Source organism: Pan troglodytes, chromosome 2 (assembly GCF_028858775.2).
Source record: "Pan troglodytes isolate AG18354 chromosome 2, NHGRI_mPanTro3-v2.0_pri, whole genome shotgun sequence".
NCBI lineage: Eukaryota > Metazoa > Chordata > Mammalia > Primates > Hominidae > Pan > Pan troglodytes.
The window spans coordinates 122,965,019-122,981,644 of NC_086015.1; the positions used below are offsets into that span (position 1 = coordinate 122,965,019).

Below are 16,626 nucleotides of genomic sequence, written 5' to 3' on the forward strand. Positions count from 1 at the left end.
ACAGGCCAGGCACAGGCAGCCTGGCAGAGCACTTAACATACCTCCCAGAGGACAAGATAAGACCTCAGGGTGAGAGAGACAGACAAGGAGAGAGAAAGGAAAAGTGAGCACAGAATTCACCTGAACACCTCAGGCAGGAAACTGTCCTGAGCTCCCTTTGGGGAGAGCCAGACAGTGCTTCTGAGTGAGGACACATCAGAGTAGGAAAGTATGGGACTATTATCAGAAAAAATCCTAACAGTGAAAGCTGGAAAAACCCCCAAAGGCCTTTATTAAGTCACACTGCAAATATCATTATGTATTTATTTGACATCCATTTAACAAAAGTAGCTATGTAAAGTGGCTTTTTGAATTCTAAGCTGGCTTTCCCCTGCATATATCTGGATCTGGTAATAGTAAACAAATAATAATACATTGCCCAGATCATCATCCCACCCACTCCAGTGTTTCCAAATTATAATTCCCACCTATTAAACACCCATGAAGTGCCAAACCTAGATTAGGCATTTTATACACTTATAAGTTAGTTGTGACAACAATCCTTCAAAATAAATATTATTCTCCTTCTAGATCTGGAAGAAACTGAGGCTCAGAGAGGTAACAAGCTCCCACAGATGGTCTAAGTGGCAGAGCCAGGATTTGAACCCAAGTCTGTCAAACTTAATACTCTGTCCCAAGGGGTTTGCCAGTAAGTGGAAGTACAGTACTAGATCCATGACTCCCAACTCCACACTTCTATGAAGTCTGACAGTTTTCAAGGAACTTCTGGTTGAACCTAGGAATCTACTTTGGGCTGCCAAGAGATAAAGCTGGAGTATGCAAACATTAGGCTAAGAAATGTTAGTTGGGCACAGTGGCTTACGCCTATAATCGCAGCACTTTGGGAGGCTGAGGCGGGTGGATCACCTGAGTGAGGCTGGAGTTCGAGACCAGCCTGGCCAACATGGTGGAAACCCTGTCTCTACTAAAAGTATAAAAATTAGCTGGGCGTGGTGGCGGGCACCTGTAGTCTCAGCTACTGGGGAGGCTGAGGCACAAGAATCTCTTGAACCTGGGAGTCAGAGGCTGTGGTGAGCCAAAATTGTGCCACTGCATTCTAGCCTGGGTGACAGAGCAAGATTCTGTCAAAAAAAAAAAAAAAGGAAGGAAGGAGGAGAAAGAAGGAAAGAAAGAAAAAGAAAGAAAAAAAAGAAAGAAAGAAAGAAAGAAAGAAAGAAAGAAAGAAAGAAAGAAAGAAAGAAAGAAAGGTGACTCTATGGATTCCAAATGACTCCTTGATTCTTCCTCCCTGCTGCTGGGTTAGCACTTACTCCCATTACTCCTATCGCCCCTGAAGTACAGGCGGGGTGCTCAGTAACCTCCCAGAACTAATCAAGGACTCAATCCATAAGGACTTTTACTATGCTGCTATAACTTGATGAAAATTTATGAGAAATTAGAAATTGTCAAATATGGTGAGAAGGAGATGTTTTCACTCAACAAATATTTATTGAGTGCCTTTTATGAGCTAAGCCCTTGGGGATCAAAGATCCTCAAGAGGAACTTTCACCCTGTTAGGGTAAAGAGACCTCAAAAAGCAAAGGCAGTTCAGTATGTGAAGCACAATAACCAAGTTAACTTTGAAGGATGGTGGCAGCCTAGAAGGAAGGGTGGCATCAGGGAGGGAAGATGCAAAGAAGGGCTGGCCTCTAATTTCAGGTTTAGGGGTTGAATTCACCAGGCAGGTAGAGGGAGAACAGCATTTCTAGTGGGGAGAACAGCATTTCTAGTGGTGAGAACAGCAGAAGCATGGGCACAGAGGCATGAAAATGCATGGCATGTTGAAGGAAGCCAGTTTTTTCTTAACCTCATTAAAATCATCTGACCAACAAATATATACTTTATTTCCTCCTTTCTAAGTTAAGAGGAAAAAAATCAGTAAAGAGCTAGAGTATTTGGAGAAGAAATGTCACTGAGGTCACTCCATGGACATGATTTGGACCCCTGACATCATTTTAACTGTGGGGTTTGGGGATTTCCATATACTGTTTTTATGTCACTTGCCTGCCTCCCAAACAACCCCCCTACTTTAACAAGCAGCAGCTGCTCATCCTTCTATCACAGACATGTAGCCCCTGAGCTTCCAGAGTAGCTGTCCCTGCCAGCTGTAAGCAGGGAAGTCAGAAGCATAGAAATGAAGAAGCAACCAAAGCTCTGCCCAAGATACAATTTCAAAGCAGCTCATCTTTCTTAGGAGACCTGCCAAATAGGTTGGCCTTGACCCATTAAAGAGACAGGCAGACCCATTAACTCTATGGTTCACTTGTCCTGCTGTCCAGACTGCACTCAGCCTGCTTTCCTGTCAATCCACATATGTGCTATCTCAGCAGAGGGGACTAACATTTGTCAAGCAGCTATTGTTTTATGTTATCTTACTATAACTATTTTTTATTTTAATAGAAGAAGCAGGCTCAGAGAAGCTAAGGAACTTGCCCAAGGTCACAAAGCTAGTCAGTATGTGAATAAGGATTAAAGCCTAGGTCAGTGTGTCTCTGAATTGTATATTCTCTACAGTATATTAATAACATCCTACCAGGTACTTTTGGGAGTTTACATGTGTGCATATACAAGCTCATCTATTGCTGCTGGAAATTTGGGTACATTGCCAGGGTGGCATACATGTCAGAGAATCATGGGTGCATGTAATAGTGACATTACACTGCAGTAAGAGTGGCCTGCAGTAATAGTGACATTGATGCCCACAGGATAGGACCTGTGATCAGAACACAACAATGAAAAGTTGTGTCTTGTTTAAGTCCAGATTTGATAGAAAAGGAAAGAAAAAATGTATTGTCTGTCAAAATGGTATGTTCTTATAAGGAAATACACAAACATGAAGGCAGAACACAATAAAAAACAACTGGGAAAGAAAAAAGGAAAGAAACATAAATTTTCTCATTTGTTGAGCTGATTCAATTCAATAGGCATTTATTTAGGACAGACTATGTGTTCCAAGAACAGGGGATATAAAGATGAATAAGACAATTATCACTTCAAGAAACTTTCGGTCTATCCCGGATACTGACTCAGAAACTGTAATCCAATAAAATAAGTGTACTTAGGATTCAAAGAAAAAACACTTATGAGGGAGCAAATAATTCAATCCATAGGGATTTTTACTATACTGCTATAACCTAACTAAAATTCATGAGGTTGGGGGCGTGATGGCTTATGTCTGTAATCCTAGTATTTTGGGAGGCTGAGATGGGAGGATTGCTTGTGCCCAGGAGTTTGAGACCAGCCTAGGCAACATAGTGAGACCACTGTCTCTTAAAAAAATATTTTTTTCCACGAGAAAACATCACAGGGAAGGTGACTTTTAATCTGGTCTAAAAAGATGAGTAGGTTTTCCCCAGCTAGAGGAGGGCATTCCAGGAAGAAAGAAGACTGTAAAGTCAGTCCCAGAAGTAAAACAAAATACGTGGCATATTCTGGTAACAGAGAACAGCTTGTTGTAGGTGAATCAAAAGGAGCAGCAGACAAGAGGCAGGCGAGGCAGGCGGGGGCCAGCTTATGAAGTCACCAGAGTCAACAAGTGTGGTCATGAACTCAGCCTGGTCTTCAAACTGTTTGTTACTTGTCCATGCTGGTTCATGCTGGGGTAAGGACAGAAACTGTGAGTTTAGACATTTTTTATAGCAATTTCATAGAGAAACTATGGCCTTTAAACTAACAAAAATTCTGGGTTTGTATAGCATATTTTAAAATCTGTATGGGTTTATTTCATTTTCCTAGTGTTGGGTCTGTGATGAATTGAGGGGAAAAAAGCTGGTTCTTCACCACATACAGTTTGAGAAACACTGAGCTTGGGGTTAACACTTTCCTAGTATAGATACTAAAATAGAACAGAGGCATAATTTTATGCTCTGGACACATAGTGTCAAGTTGAACTTAAGCAGACACTATTGGTTGTCTTCCATAGCCATTTCCCCTTTTTCTTCAGTTTATGCAAATCTAATTTTGCTTGGGCAATATGTTAAGGAAGGTGGGCTTTTCCCCAAGTTGCCAGAGCCTGAACTAAGATTGGTTGAAGCCAAGCACAATATCTCATTCCCCTTGATAGCGACTGGCACAAAAGTAGACCTGTGAGCAATGAGATGTAAGAGGAAGTATGTGGGGGAGCTTCTGGGAAAAAGTATACTCCCTGATAGATAGCAGGCCTACCTTTCATCCAGGCTTGAATAGTTGTGTGACGATGTAATGCTTGAAGTTACCATAGTCATGAGATATGATATGCCTAAGGATGAGAAGGGCAAAGAGCAGAAAAATAGAACAAGCCTAGATTTTTTTGTTTGCTTGCTTTTTTAAGACAGGGCCTTGCTCTGTCAGCCAGGCTGGAATGCAGTGGCACAATCACGGCTCACTGCAGCCTCAGTCCTCTGGGTTCAAGCGATCTTCTCACCCCAGCCTCCCAAGTAACTGAAACTACAGGCATGTACCACCATGCCGAACTAATGTTTTTATTTTCTGTAGAGACAGGTTCTCACTACGTTGCCCAGGCCAGTCTTGAACTCCAGGATTCAAGCAATCCTCTGGCCTCAGTCTCCCAAAGTGCTGGGATTACAGGCATGAGCCACCACACCCGGCCAAGGCTAAGTTCTTGAAAGCACCACTGAGCCACTATCTCAAACCAGGAGCTTTTAATTTCCAAACTTCCTAACAGGGAGGTAAATTACTTTTCTGTATGGCTTGTGTCAGTGTAGTTGGGTATTCTACTGCTTCCAGTTGAAAGCATCCTAATTCAGATCTCACTAAGGACAACTCTTCAGGGAACAGTTCTCTGAACATCTGCTAATTGTCTCATTCTATAAAAACTGAACATCAGAATTATTTTGCTCTACCAATAATTTTCTTTCTGAAGTTTGAGCAAACTATGAGAGGAATTCCTCCATAAACTCAATTTGACTGTTCAGGGTGACCTGTTAGGTGAACAAGATGGTGTAGTGGAAATCTGGTTGTCTGTTCAATATCCATTTACCTCTTCCTCAATTGTGACGGAATTTGTTTTGTACAGATATCAAACCTGCACATGGATCTAAGCAGGGGTGGGGTGGAGGGGGCGGATCTTGTGTAAGCCAATCAGCATAAGGTATTCTGTTGATAACTATTACTGGTCCATAAAACTACATATAACTTAATTTGGCTCAATCAGACCTTTAAAAAGGGGACTGAGAGTCCATGCCCAGGGAATGGTTTCTCTCTCTTCCGCTGGACTTTAACAAGCAAGCACGTGACGGGCTTCATCAGTCCTGGACGAGAAAGCTCTGAGATGAAAATAACTTGAGTCTTGGATGAAATCAGTGACCCTATGATATCATCACATCTAGAGCTGACTCTAACTGGACTTCCAGCTATGTGAGTTTTCCTTATGAGGATTTTCTATTACTTGCTATCAAAAGCACCATAATTGACATAGATGGAATATCTAGCAGTTTTTAATACCTAAAGAAATAAACACTGGGCATAATCACACATGCACTGTTTAGGAAAGCATCTTGGAATATCCACCATACCACTGAGCATTCAACTTTATATTTCTACGGTTTATATACATATATCCACTAGACTATAAGCTCTTTGAGGGTAGAGTCTATGTCTTACTACTCTTTACTACTCTGTATAGTTGGCATATAGTAGGTCCTCAGTAAGTGATGAATCAAATAGCCTCTCATCTTGAAAAACGTGTCTGATTCACACATGAATTATCAACACTAGGGCTGTTCCCTGCAAATAATAGACCGTCACTAAGTATGCATTAAGTGAATTTATAACTACAAATACATGATGTTTATACTGGATAACTAGTACACCAAAGAACACCGGGCTTCAACTTACCTCGCAGGTTACCAGCTATTGGATCAGGGTGATTTCCTTAACCTCTCCAAGCACCTACACTCACCTGTAAAATAAGGACCATGGTTTTTCCATCACATCATAGGTCATATTAGACCTATGAAAGACATAGCATTCCCAAGATAGGCCTTACTTAAGGATATGATCCTGTTTTCATCAACCTTCAAGTCAAACATTTCAAGGTTAGACAAACGGGGGGACTAGAGAGAAAAGTGTGAATATATCCGTATTGAGTGTCATTATTGTGAAGAGCAAGGGCTTAGCAAAGAGGTGCATTAGAATGTGGTTGTTACCCACTAGGAGGCCAAGTTCTCCACTTTTCAAGTGACTGTGGTGATATCTCTTTTCATTATTACCGAAATGCTGTACCTCATCTTTGGGAAGACTTAAGCACTAGGAAAGGGTGGGCAGAGGGTCTTGTGAGATGTACTTTTAAGTGTTGCAGAGGCCAAAAAGGGTGCTTTCAGTTCCCTTACAAATCAGGCAAGCATACCAAACTTGCAAAAGTTTAAAAAAATTGTGTTGCTCAGAGATTACAGAAATCAGTGCTCTCAGACACTAAGGTGTAAATGGATATATTTTTTCTAGAGATCACTTGGGGGCAGTCCTCACTCAAAGCCTTGAAAACACGCATGGCCTCTGGCCCATCCTTAGCTGAAGTGATTAGTAAAGGACACTTGTAAAGACTTTCCATAAGGAGACTTCTACTGCAGTGTTATCAGAGTAGCCAAAAAAAAAAAAAAAAAGAAAAAAAAGTAAAAGGTGTACACACACACACACACAGAGAGAGAGAGAGAGAGAGAGAGAGACAGAGGTGAGAATGTCATCGAAGAGAGGTCCTATTGTAGACTGATGGGATTTCAGATTTCTTCCTTATTATGTTTCCATTAAACCAACCAACAAAATAAAACAAACAAAAATTCAGAATTTAGGTTATCTGACATATATCCTGTTCCAGACTGAGACCCAATTCCTAGAATGGCATCTGACATACAGAAGGCACTCTATATGAAGTATTTGTTTAATGAATGAATGTCCAAAAAGAAAAAATAGGGTATTGGTTAAATTATGGTAAGTCACAGATGAATTTATACATAGTCAATACAAATGACACCATAGACCTATACTCACTGATGGTAAAATACCTTAGGGGCAAAACATGATAATGTTATAACCTCATTAAAAATATGTAGCATAGAAAAAAAATTTTATTGTTTTAAAAAATGTATAAAGGCATAGGAAAAGTCTAGACTAGTATATATCAGAAATTAACAATGGGTGATAAGGTTATTGATTTTTTTGTTTTCTTTTTTGCAGTTCCAGGACATATTCAAGCAGAGTTTGGATAACCACCTGCCAAAGATCTGTATTAGGTGGGAAGTTGGTTCATACCTGTCTTAATTGTCCAAGATTCTATTCTTCACCTAGATTATCTCTGTAAATCATGAAGTGCTTACTAAAAGTATTATATCCAAATGAATATTCAAGTAAAAATATAAACAATAAAATAATAGAGAATGCTAGTAACAGTGCTAAATACTGTGTATACATCATTTTTAATTAGTACTGACAATCTTGTAAGTTAGGTATTACTTCTGTACCTGCTTTTTTTTTTTTTTTTTTTTTTTCCAGCAGAGAAAAACAGACCCAAAGAAGCTATGCCTTGCTTGAGGTCACATAGCCAGCTATTGAACCTAAGTCTGTCATACATCAAAGCCATGCTCTTAATGAATTAGGAAAGAATCTTACGGAATCATCTGATTCAGCTCCTTATTTTATAAAGGAGGGACTTTTCCCATCACACAATGACACACGAACATTACATATCCTCTTAATTATGTTCTCATTATCTTTTGTTCTTGAGATTTTAGACTCAATGTACTTACAAGCAGAATATGATCATACTTCATTAGCCCATCAGCAGCTATGAGGATGACAAGGTTGCTATACTAAGGAAATCACACTCTGTTCAACTCCAGGCATCACCATGGCATAGCACTGAGCTGTTTGATTAGTGACATTTAATACCAATTCAGTCTCTAGCCTAAGTCAGTTTCTAATTAATAAGAGACAACTGTCTACCCTGTAGGCACGAAACTTAAGATCCTAGTCTATTTTAAAATGTAACTACCCATGTACAGATTCATAATGCCAAACAGTTGAGATCTTCCAAGCCAAATTACCCTAATCTGGTCCAAAATCTAAACTAAATTTTCCAAAAGACAGCTAGTAAAGAATAACAATAATGGTTTAAATAATAAGACCAAAGGCTTGTTCTTACCTTTAAGAAAGTTTAAAAAAAAAAAAAAAAGAGTGTTGAATGAGATGATATGGCTACCACACTGATTCTGAATTGGTAAAGGGTTATTTTACTTCTATGCACCTAATTCTGGAGATTTCATTGGTTGAGATCAATATCTGCTTTCTCCTGACAACAGATATCCAGAGTTCCCAGAATGACATAGTAATAAGAACATAAGAACCTTATGTTACAAGATTTGTTGGTATATATCCTTTGGGGGAAAAAGCCACGTGAGCAAATGAGGAACACAAAAAAGAAACACAACTGAAGATCTTCCACTAGTAATATTTTACTTTCTTCTTACAATAAATTATAAATACTTTTTCCACATATCAAAGTTCGTCAAAGAACTCCCAAAATTAATCTTCTTCATTCTTCAGGAATTATTTATTCACACAGCAGACCACCTACAGAAAAATATTTATTTTAGAAAGTCAGATTTCAAACATCATGCCAGATCTATGGAGTCAGGGAATTAAGACCACTAGAAATGAATGCCTCAGATGAGTAATTAACTAATTGCCAGAATTATTCCAAATCAGTCATAAAATTCAAAATCAACATTTTAAAATTCTAGGTTTGCCCAACTAAAAACATCAGTGAAATTATTCATGATATTATTTACTCTTCAAAAGTTTTTGAAGTAAAAACTCTCTCTGCGTGTATATATATATAATACATATGTGTGTGTGTTTGAGAAATACATATTTCTCAAAAATATCCTCCAAAAAAGGCTAAAGCAGTTATTTTTACAGATATTCAAGAAACAAGACCTGCAAACCCCTCTTTGCTGATTCAAGTATGCCTGGCGAAGATCCACAAAGTAGAAGGCAGAAGGTCAGCTCAGTACCCAAGGCACTTCCTGTGGAAAGTTACTCACTTAATCCCAAAGGCAAGATAAGGGCAACCCTTTAACATTCATTTGGAAAAATCAAAAAGGGAGAGTAGCATAGATAGGGTTGCTGATCCAGTCAAGTCAATACCAGGCTTCTCACACCTCTCCCAGTGCCTATCCCAGAAGATTGAGAACAATGCTAGGAAGGTAATTAAATTGGGGTAGCTAACTCTTCAAGTCTAATGCAAATATTTCCCTCATTTAGCTGTTCACTGCATTTGGTTTAAATAAAGATAAACCACATCAAGATACAAACATCTAAACTCTGTTTTCTAAAAGGCTCAAAGGAAGAATACATTTATAGAAAAGTTTGGAAAGATAACCAAAAACGAAGCCATTCAACCTTTCAATTATAGCAGCCCATAGCATTGTTACCACTTTTGCGACAGACTACATAACAAAAGGGGCAGTGTGGTGGAAGACCCTGGATTTAAACCTGTTTGGTTATATCTCTGGATGTAAAGTCTTTGACTGGAGGGATAATCTTTCTCCCCTCAGTATTTTCCAGGGTCTTAATAAATATCTGCTGAATGAACAAATGTTTGAATGGCAGAAATTATTCTTTCTGGATTATCTTGGGATCACATTTTCACACATAACCAGTTTTATGTGTGTGTGTGTGTGTGTGTGTACAATTCAGCATATTTTAAGCATCCAACTGTTAAGTTGTTAAACTTAATATTGAGTATCACCACTACTCAGTACTAGTCCTTTTATTTCTTTCAACGACTTTAGTCTCCAAAATAGGTTCTTTAGGCTTCTTCTGACTCCTAAAGGCAGGAAGATAGTAGCCATCTATTTCCTCCTTATATTTCTAATGAGGTTCTAGGTTCTTCTAATTACTCTTTTCAGTAAAAGCAGCAGTCATAAAATAGAAAAAAATTGTCTAAAATCACCACCATACCTATTTTTTCTTGAGTTTTCAAGTCTCTGCCTTTGCTACTACTAAATTTTCAGATAATTTATGCCTAGCATTATCCCTGCTATTCATCTTCAACTTAGGCCAGTGGTTGTTAAAGAGGAGTGCACTTGAAAATCATCTAGGAGTTTCTCAGTCAACAGGTGCAGACCAGGGCCCAAGTTGTGAATTCTGGAAAACATTCTTCAGATGATTCTGAGGTGCACCTCTGGGTAAGAACCACTGGGTGAATGTAGCCTACTTTCAGGTTAGGTATAAAAAATGTATAATAGATTTATTCCCAATCTACTGCACTCAAGGTACAATTAAGATCTACTTAGGAATAACATTAAAATCTACAAAGGTTTTTGAATTAAGGAACTTTCATGATCGTTGCCAGAAAGATCTAAGTTTGCAAAATATTTTTCCTTTGAAGCTATTCTCAGAAAAATGTGATCTAACAGTCTAAGAAATACCGATTTAGGTTAAGTTTATCTTATAGCAATGCAGACAGTTGTGTTGGATTTCACCCTCCAGCCAATGCCTGTTTACTGGGTTATATGCAACTGTACATTTCCGCAACAAGACTTTCTAATTAGCATTCATAATGAGGTTTTAAGATTGAAGATCAAGATTATGTGCAATCCTAAAAATGAATATGTTGGAATAAAATCTCATTACGTACAAGGCATGAAGTGTAAAGTGCCTGTGATTTAAAGAATATAAAAATCTTAACTCTAATTTAATTCTACCACTATCCACTCCTAACTTGAGCAAGTCTTTTTTGACTTCACTGTGCCTCCATTTCCCCATGGAGGTTGGGGAAATAGGACACCTGGGACCAATAAGGATCCAACACCCATTCCTCTTCCAAAAATATTATTACACTGAAAATGAAAAATATGGCAGTTTGAATTCTCAGAAGGGTCCTATATGGATTCAGATTGTTCTTCTTGTAACCAGGATTCAATAATAATCAAGTCATATACTTAACAGACCTCAACTGAATGTCTGCTATCCACAACTCTAAGGTATGAGCTATTCTGTTCTGGTTTTTACAGATGATTTATTTTACATTTAATCATCACAACAACTCTATGAAGTAGTTTGGGCATGTATTATTGTCTCCATTTTACGGATGAGGAAACCAAGGTACAGAAAGTTAAGGACCTGCCCAAGACCACACAATCAGTTAAGCAGTAGATTTTCTAAGTCTAAAGCTTTTGCATTTTCTTTTACACACAAATGAAGTACACAAACATAATTCTCACTCTCTGCCCTGATAACATAAAGAAAACTATGATATAATATGATACTTTTGAATATATGCCACTTATAACAATTGTACCACCTTTGTGGTTCAGATGAAGTCCAAGATAAGCTTCTGATATTCCTAAAATTAGCATTTTTTTTTAATCACCCCTTTTTATCAAGGCAGGTTCAGCACAAGCCTACAGCTTACACAACTGACGAGGGAGTTAGATCATGAACAAGGAAACCATGTACAAATGTTAAGGTTGCATCTTTAAAAATAGTTAATAAAGTACACATACTTTTTAAGAACACACTCCCCTTCAAATTTACCTATTTTATAAAATAGTTCATTATGGGATTTCTTTAAATAACCATCTATTCTAAAAGCAACTTAAGTATATCATTTACACAACAGTAGATATACCATACTATATACAGAATCACAAAATGTATTATGGTTCTCTTTTTATAAATAATAAGTGAAATTCAGAGGAGTAATGTCTTGATGAAGCTAAATGTAGCTAAACTTAAAAACATGATAAACTAAACATCAGGAGAATAAAAATAAAGCCTCAGGACTTTCAGCCTAGACTGTTTTCCATTACACACAGTAACTTCTTATCAGCTTGTGACAAGTTCCTTATCCCTCCTTTTTTATAGCTCAGTGAGGAAGACTGGCCATACGTGAAATTCCAAAGAGGCAGGAAAGAGGTGCAAGGGAAAGAAGCCAGGCTCTCTAGTACTAATATATTGGCATGTGGCTTTGGCATTCTCTCTCAGCTGTTATTAAGTTAAAAGTGGTAGTGTGGTGTGGAAGTTAGGGTAGGGGCAAAAAGCAGAAGGCATCGGTGTGGAGACTGAGGCTCCAGTTCTGATACTGCACAACCCACCTTGGGGGCCATTTCATAACCATAAGCTTTAATTTCCTTATTTATTCATTCATTTAACAATCCTCCATTAAGCACCTACTATGCGCCAGGCACTGTTATAGGTAGTGGGGATATGACAGTAAATGAAATAGAAAATTCCTACTTCCTCAGAGCTTACATTGTAGCTGCCATGAAGCAACACAGGTAATTAAAAATATATATATCATGCAGGTGACAGTGTATAGAATAGAGTAGCCACTAGCCACATGTAGCTATTAAAATTTTTACAAACTAAAAATTCAGTACCTCACTCTCACCAGCCACAATTCAAGTGCTCAACAGCCACATATGGCTACTGGCTACCAGACTGGCAAGTGCAGATACAGAGCATGTCCATCTTCACAGAAAGCTCTTAGGACAGCACCATGATAGAGTGATGGGGAAGGGATGTAATTTACATGGGGTGTTGAGGGAAAGCCTCTCTAATAAGGAGACTTTTGAGAGAGACCTGAGTAAAGGGGGAGTGGGGCGAGGGGGTGAGCTAAGTTGATAACTGAAGAAAGAGCTTCCAAACAAAAGAGTATCATTTGTTTGTGGAATTGTTGGACACATATCACTTAAGGTCCCTTTCAGCACTTAAAATGGGTTAAGAGTTCCAAGTTCTTTTAAAAATGGCCTGAGGCCCACCGCCCTGTCTGGGATGTCAGGAGTGCCACTGCCCGGCTGCCCACTGTCTGGGAAGTGAGGAGTGCCTCTGTCCGGCCACCCCGTCTGGGAAGTGAGGTGCCTCTCTGCCCGGCCACTGCCCCGTCTGGGAAGTGAGGTGCCCCTCTGCCCGGCTGCTGCCCCGTCTGGGAAGTGAGGAGCGCCTCTGCCCAGCTGCTGCCCCGTCTGGGATGTGAGGAGCGCCTCTGCCCAGCTGCCGCCCCGTCTGGGATGTGAGGAGTGCCTCTGCCTGGCCGCCCCACCGTCTGGGAAGTGTGGAGCGTCTCTGCCCAGCTGCCCACTGTCTGGGAAGTGAGGAGTGCCTCGGCCTGGCTTCCGCCCTGTCTGGGAAGTGAAGAGCACCACTGCCCGGCTGCCCCACGTCTGGGAAGTGAGGAGCACCTCTGCCCGGCCGCTGTGCAACCTTCCAAGTGTGAAGTGACAGCCCTGTGTGTGATCTTTTCTGTCTTCCCCAAGTTTGCATTTTTGATATTAAAGTTTACTTTTTAATTAAAAAAAAAATGGCCTGAGGCTTTAGTTTTATTCGAATAAAGCATGCTACAATTCCATTTTCATTTTTCAGAAAGCAATACTTCCATGGGATACCCACTCCCTACTTAAAAGCATTCTTTGGCCAGGCATAGTGGCTCACACCTCTTAATCCCAGCACTTTGGGAGACCAAGGCAGGAGGATTGCTTGAGTCCAAGAGGTTGAGACCAGCCTGGGCAAGATGGTGAAACCCCATCTCTAAAAAACAATACAAAAAATTAGCCAGGCATGGTGGCCCACACCTGTAGTCCCAGTTACTCAGGAGGCTGAGGGGAGGATCACCTGAACCTCCCAGGTTGAGGCTGCAATGAGCTGTGATTGGGCCACTTCACCCCAGCCTGGGTAACAGAGTCAGACCCTGTCTCAAAAAAAAAAAAAAAAAAAAAAAAAAAAAAAAAAAAAAAAAAGGCATTTACTGAAGTCCCACAATATTAGAAACAAGAAAGAGAATATGTTTCTTTTAGTTCCTTCAGTCAATTTTCCTAAAGCCATGGGACCCAAAGGCTTTTGTCAAACCCTTTCTTAAAAGCTCAGTTCTCCCCTTCCCCAATCCGCTAAATGACTGTCTTTACTGACATAATTTACTCCCTTCATTGGGAACTGAAAAATCATGGTTTTTTCAAATCGATACTTAGGCATTTTAGATTAACCAGGTGAACTACCTTTCAGAGAGAATGTAGCCCAATTGTTGCTAAATCTGTAAAGCAATACACAACTTTGAAGCAAGAAGCTTACCATTTCATATTTTAAATCCTAGGGCTCTCATGCATTCCTTGTGGGCCTCAATTAGATGTCCACAGTGTTCTTCTCCTTTCTCGATGATACTATAAAACAAAATGTACTTGTTATCTAAATATGCATTAAGCACATTATTAAGTATGCATGATAGTGATGGGGAGTGAGACAAAACACGGGTATAATGGAATGTAGCTGGAATTAAAACAAATGCTATTACCTCAAACAGCTTTGTTTTTATTTGATCTTATGATATGCCCATGCCTATGAAGACATTCCACAGATAAGTGATTTTGGGGGGGAAATCTGATAAGAAATAATCACGCATATTAAATATTGCCTCTAGTCAATATCCAAGGAGTAACACTGCTCTATAAAGAAATAAACTGACTGAGTAAAATATTTATGCTAAATGAAGGGCACAGAGAACAGCTCAACTTTCTGCTTATTATCACAGAGAAATTAACTTTCTGATTTTGCCCTACATTCAAACACAACCAAATAAATCTACTTCTAATTACATCAAAAACATCTGGTAGCCAGGAGACCGAGATAAGCACCCCTCATGATGATCAAAGAATATTTTACTTGTAAAATTCACAAAGTAAAGACTAGGACTACACAGCTTTATTTCTAAGGCCTGAAAATGTGATTTAGCAAATAATCAAGTTAAGCCCAATTCAATTACAAGGAAAAACTGACTCCTGACTATGGATATTTGGGGAGAACCCACGTGGTCTGAGGCAATCGAGGCAAAAGGAATTTAACAAAGGGAATAGGTTCTCCTTCCATGGAAACTCTACCCATGCTTCAATAGCTCAAGAGCTGCCTGCAAATGGGAGATTGCCTGGGATAGTGAGATCATTGTGAAGATAATAGCTAGCATTCATTGATCATTTATTGCCATGTATACTGTGTTAGCCACTTGACATGGTTTGTATCATTAATCTTTACAATAATACTGGAGGGAGTTTCTTTTATTAGAGTCATTTTACAGACACATGAGGCTCAAGGTCACCAAGTTAGTGGATTAACATTCAAACCTTGACTGTGGATCCCAGACTCTTAATCATGCTGTCATACTATTCAAGGTTCAACAGCACTTACTGTTACCACTGGAACAATTTGTTCAGACTGCAGTCTTTCAATCCTACCCGTATTATTTACAAAGTACTGAGGATTAATAAAAGCACTAAGCTCCTACACTCTTATTATCCCATTATAGCACTAATGATTTCTTTCTTATATCTACTATCTGGGAAGACAAAAGGGGCCAGAGGAAGAGATGCACATTCACGTTATCTGAGGACGTCCTCTAATGAGATTTGCTCCACAAGAGAGGCTATATAAAATGAGAACAAATCTTTTGTGGATTGACAATCTAGATGAACTATTCTTAATACTTTGTCCCCTGCGTCGTAGACTGGTTGATTTTCAACTTTTGGTTGCCTTAAAAGGGTTGAAGCGTAACTCTTCAGAACTGTAAGGAATACACTCTGTGTCCTACTGTCTCTAAATTTTGGGAGAAAGCCTTAGAAATTACCAGAAAACCTTTCCTGTTTGGTCTTAACAAATCTATCATAGCCCTTACCACGTGGTATACAAGTCATTGGTTTATGTCTCCATTAACTTTAAGCTCCTTTATATCAAGATGCATCTTTATCCATGTCTACATCTTCGGACCTAACGCAGTGCTTAACCCATAACAGATACTCAAAACACATTTGTAGGAAGGAATGAGTGGTTGAAGCTTGCCGTTCTCCTCTCTCTCCATCGTTTCCGGGGACTAAGCTACGGGATAAGTCAACAGAGACCCGACCACGAAACCTACAAGGCCCAATAATTATCTCCAGAGCGCCGCAATGGGGCGGGGCGGGGGCAGACAGGGAGGAGGAGTGGGGGAAGGGGGGAAGGAAGAGGGCAGAGGGCAGAAGGCAGAGCGCAGAGGGCAGAAGGCAGAGGGCAGAGGCCGTAGGGCATAGGCACCGGAAGGCACAGGCCGCGGCCCGGGGCTCGTCGGCCGCGCCCTCTCCGGCTGCGCACTGACCACGCATCGCGCGCCTTCTTGGTCTCCGGGCAAGCGCAGCAGGGCTTCAGCGGCTTCTTCTCCTGAGACTCAGGCGGGGCAGGGTTTGAGTCAACCAGACCCGGCATCTTTCGCGCCAAAAGCAGCTATGAGCGGAGACAGCCAAATCTATGCCAGCCTCGCCAAACGCCGATTCGTCCGCAGTCACTTCCGGCAGTCGCTCTAAAAAGTACAGGAAGTCCTGCTTCTCTCTGACAGGTGGGGAATTTAAAAGGAGCGCGTGCGCAGAAGAGGCAAAATTCGGGCCTTAACGCGAGGGTGCCCCTTCAGCGCATGCGCAAGGAGGCCCGCGGAACGCTCACCTGGACTGTGGTATTTACACTCTAGGACTCTAGGTCATAGAGTATTTGTTAAATCAACTTGGGGAGGGCTCACGAAGAAAGAAAGCAGCAAGACAACTGAGAGATCTCGTAACACCCGCTCCTCCCCACCCAATATCG

General features: G+C 40.2%; 1 protein-coding gene and 1 long non-coding RNA gene across 3 annotated transcripts; one reads left to right on the forward strand and one right to left on the reverse strand.

The window, feature by feature from the left end:
• Nucleotides 1-2,950: 2,950 nt before the first annotated feature.
• On the reverse strand, nt 2,951-16,364 carry COX17 (cytochrome c oxidase copper chaperone COX17). 2 transcript variants are annotated; one of them, XR_008546898.2, is made up of 5 exons: nt 16,148-16,364; nt 14,101-14,189; nt 5,875-5,938; nt 4,204-4,276; nt 2,951-3,635 (listed from the first exon to the last, which is right to left on the reverse strand). XR_008546898.2 is itself a non-coding variant. In NM_001252540.1 (3 exons), the coding sequence occupies exons 1-2, from the start codon at nt 16,252-16,254 to the stop codon at nt 14,105-14,107; spliced, it is 192 nt and encodes a 63-aa protein (NP_001239469.1). In that variant the 5' UTR covers nt 16,255-16,330; the 3' UTR covers nt 8,460-8,601; nt 14,101-14,104. The 2 variants fall into 2 exon arrangements, 1 of the variants encoding a protein (NP_001239469.1); NM_001252540.1 differs by lacking the exons at nt 2,951-3,635; nt 4,204-4,276; nt 5,875-5,938 and adding an exon at nt 8,460-8,601 and having other exon boundaries at nt 16,148-16,330.
• LOC107970735 (uncharacterized) lies at nt 5,308-9,037 on the forward strand. The gene is made up of 3 exons (XR_001713559.4): nt 5,308-5,394; nt 7,210-7,265; nt 8,950-9,037. It is a non-coding gene; the product is annotated as an uncharacterized LOC107970735 (long non-coding RNA).
• Nucleotides 16,365-16,626: the final 262 nt, after the last annotated feature.

Bases quoted from the DNA above. Each gene is read 5' to 3' on its own strand.
- COX17 (NM_001252540.1), bottom strand. From the start codon at position 16,254: ATGCCGGGTCTGGTTGACTCAAACCCTGCCCCGCCTGAGTCTCAGGAG. The intron at 14,190-16,147 runs GTCAGTGCGCAG...TTTGTTTTATAG, and splicing joins AAGAAGGCGCGCGATGCGTG to TATCATCGAGAAAGGAGAAG.